Raw genomic sequence first — 2,850 nt, 5'->3', positions numbered from 1 at the left:
CAGTGCTGGTTGGTGTTCTGACGTTTCTTTTATTCGTCATATTCCGAGTCCGTAAACCAGCGGGCTACCCCCCGGGTCCGCCGGGATGGCCCGTGCTCGGCAACCTCCCCAGTCTGGCCCGGAACGCCCACCTGCAGCTGACGGCCTGGCGTGGGACGTACGGGGACGTCTTCAGTGTGAAGATGGGTCTACAGGACGCCGTGGTGGTCAGCGGGAAGGACGCTATCAGGGAGGCCCTGGTCAGGAAGGCCGAGCACTTCTCCAGCAGACCAGACCTGTTCCTGATGCGCCGTAATAACCATCGGAATGGTAACTAACTCAAATATAACGTTAACCATGTTGATTACCTTATAGTGCCACCTACTGATCCTGGCTTAAAACGACCAGAGACCACCAGTAGTCTCATCTTTATTCGGTCTGTCGTGTTCTTTGTGTAAACGAGTACAGCGAAAAAAGCATAGGACTAGGCCAAACGGTATCGTCCTTCACATTTGTACGTGTTACCACTATTTATAGAAAACTGTGATGTTGACCTTTGCTACCTTTGCTACCTTTGGTACTGTTTTGTATGGGCAAATATCGGCTCTTCTGGTAACCTGGGTGCCAAACCCATAGCACACTGGACAGATGTACAAAATATGCTCACTGAGATACTTTCTGTCTTGTGTGCTATCGGTCTGGCAACCAGGCTACTCTTCTGGCTACAACTAGATAATATCAGATAACGGCTTTGAATATGAACATGGCGATGGATGATTTACTCTTGCAGAGGCCTCGTTTTACCCTTTTCGTAAACGTTTTGATTTTATTTCTTCACTAATTACAGGGCTCGTCATGCGTCCCTACGGTGATGGGTGGAAGATTCTCCGTCGATTCAGCGTGTCAACACTTCGTTCCTGCGGTATGGGCACGGGCACAATCGAGGAGAAGATCAGGCTAGAGTGTCAGCATTTCTGCACAGCGCTGGGAGAGAAGGTAGATCAACCTTTCGACCTGACCCACCTTCTCCACAACGCCGTGGCCAACATCATCTGCTCAATGGCGACAGGGAAGAGGTTTGAATACGGAGACCCAACCTTCCTCCGTCTGATGGAGATTGTGGAGCGGGCCATGGTCCTGTTCGTCACCGCTCACGTCATCAACATCTACCCGGTACTCCGCTTCTTTCCAGTCGTAGGACGACCGTACCAAGAATGGATGGACCTGTCAGCTAGAACCCATGATTGTATAAGGGATATCGTCACTCAACATCAAAAGAGCAAGAACGTTTCCGACGCGGCCAACACTATCGTGGACGCGTTCACCAAGAGCGTGGAGCTGGACCCGGACTCACTGCCCGATCAGAGTCTGATGTACCTCCTCATTGATCTCTTGGGCGCCGGGACGGATACGGCTGGAAACACCTTACGCTGGGGTCTGCTGTACCTTGTGACGCATCCCGATGTGCAGGCGAAGGTTCAGGCTGAGTTGGACCAAGTGGTGGGGTGGGACCGTCCTCCAGTCGTCAGCGACAAGCCCAACCTGCCCTACACGGAAGCCACCATCATGGAGATGCAGCGCATCCGCACTGTGGTGCCCCTGGCCGTCCCACACTGCACCACCTCGGACACCACCCTGCTCGGCTACAACATCCCCGCCGGCACGGACGTGCTCATCAACCTGTGGTCCCTACACATGGACCCGGGCCGCTGGGACAACCCCGACAAGTTCGACCCGAGCAGGTTCCTAGACGGCAACGGACAACTGCAGACAACGGATTCCTTCTTGCCTTTCTCTACAGGTAACGCTAACAACCTTCTGTTTCTGCCTCCCTTAGCTAAGATGAAAAAGTAGAAATTAAGTCTTTGCATATCTTCCTTTGCAGGTCGTCGAGTCTGCCTGGGGGAGCAACTGGCCAAGATGGAGTTGTACATGTTCGTCACCAGCATGTTACAGCAGTTCACCTTCAAGCTGCCAGAGGGCGCTCAACCCAACTTCGATGGCATCTTGGGGGTAACGCTTCGACCAGAGAACTTCGAACTTATTGCCCTTAGGCGTGCATAGGTTCATTGATCTGTTGAAAGATACAATTAGTACACAGTCCAAAGGTTGACGTGAACAATAGTGATGATCTTTGAATTACTTTTAGCCGTTTGGGGAGGGTCCAGTATATGAACTTTCAAATGGAGCACTGGTATTGCAAAGCCATGAAAAACAATCACTACAGAGGATGTACCTAATACCCTCACTGCAAAGCTGAATTTGATAGAGTAAAAAAAAGTGGCTCTGGTACTTTAAAGACCTACAGCCAAAAGAATGAAATGGTACGAGTATATCACTCTCTGACACATTAGTCAGTCCAGCCAATGAGAAAGCAGGAATATTAATTAAGGGTCACTGCACGTACTTAAATCACTGCACTGAATATGAACTTCTCACATGATCAGCTGTTCTAGTGCGCACCGAAAATGATTTTGTCAACTTCTGTCTACGTATCAACATGGGAGGGCAAATACAGCAATTAAGTTGAAATTCTGATAGATAAAACCATGTTACCGAATGAGATTCTGGTCCACGAGATTAGGAGTCTTCAACCGTCTACAGCCAACTTGGCTTTGAAGGCCGTCTGAAAAAGTGCTGAACGTTGACCTTAGTCAGGCTAAATAAATATCTCAGAGAAGAGCACGAGGCTGGCTGAATTAGCCATGATGCCTTTTTGTTGGGAAATCGGCGGAAAAATAAAAAAATACGACGACTGCGTTATAGCGATGTCTCTGAAGCTTTCACTGCAACTAATCTCCAAGCAGATATAAGAATCTGCCACATTCTCTCCTTTTTTTATACGCCTGCTGTGTTTAGCATTCAGGTCTC

General features: G+C 49.4%; 1 protein-coding gene across 1 annotated transcript; it reads left to right on the top strand.

Annotated features, from left to right (window-relative positions):
- Positions 1-8: 8 nt before the first annotated feature.
- On the top strand, positions 9-2,616 carry LOC109465656 (cytochrome P450 2U1-like; the record flags this gene model as incomplete). The annotated part of the gene is made up of 3 exons (XM_019763040.1): positions 9-309; positions 827-1,780; positions 1,865-2,616. Coding segments are annotated over 3 exons (1,434 nt in total), but the record flags the coding sequence as incomplete, so codon positions are not given.
- Between the last annotated feature and the right edge of the window lie 234 nt (positions 2,617-2,850).

The sequence above is a fragment of the Branchiostoma belcheri genome, unplaced genomic scaffold (genome assembly GCF_001625305.1).
Source record: "Branchiostoma belcheri isolate BF01 breed outbred unplaced genomic scaffold, Haploidv18h27 scaffold1559, whole genome shotgun sequence".
Classification (NCBI taxonomy): domain Eukaryota; kingdom Metazoa; phylum Chordata; class Leptocardii; order Amphioxiformes; family Branchiostomatidae; genus Branchiostoma; species Branchiostoma belcheri.
This window is presented reverse-complemented; position numbering and strand designations above follow the sequence as displayed.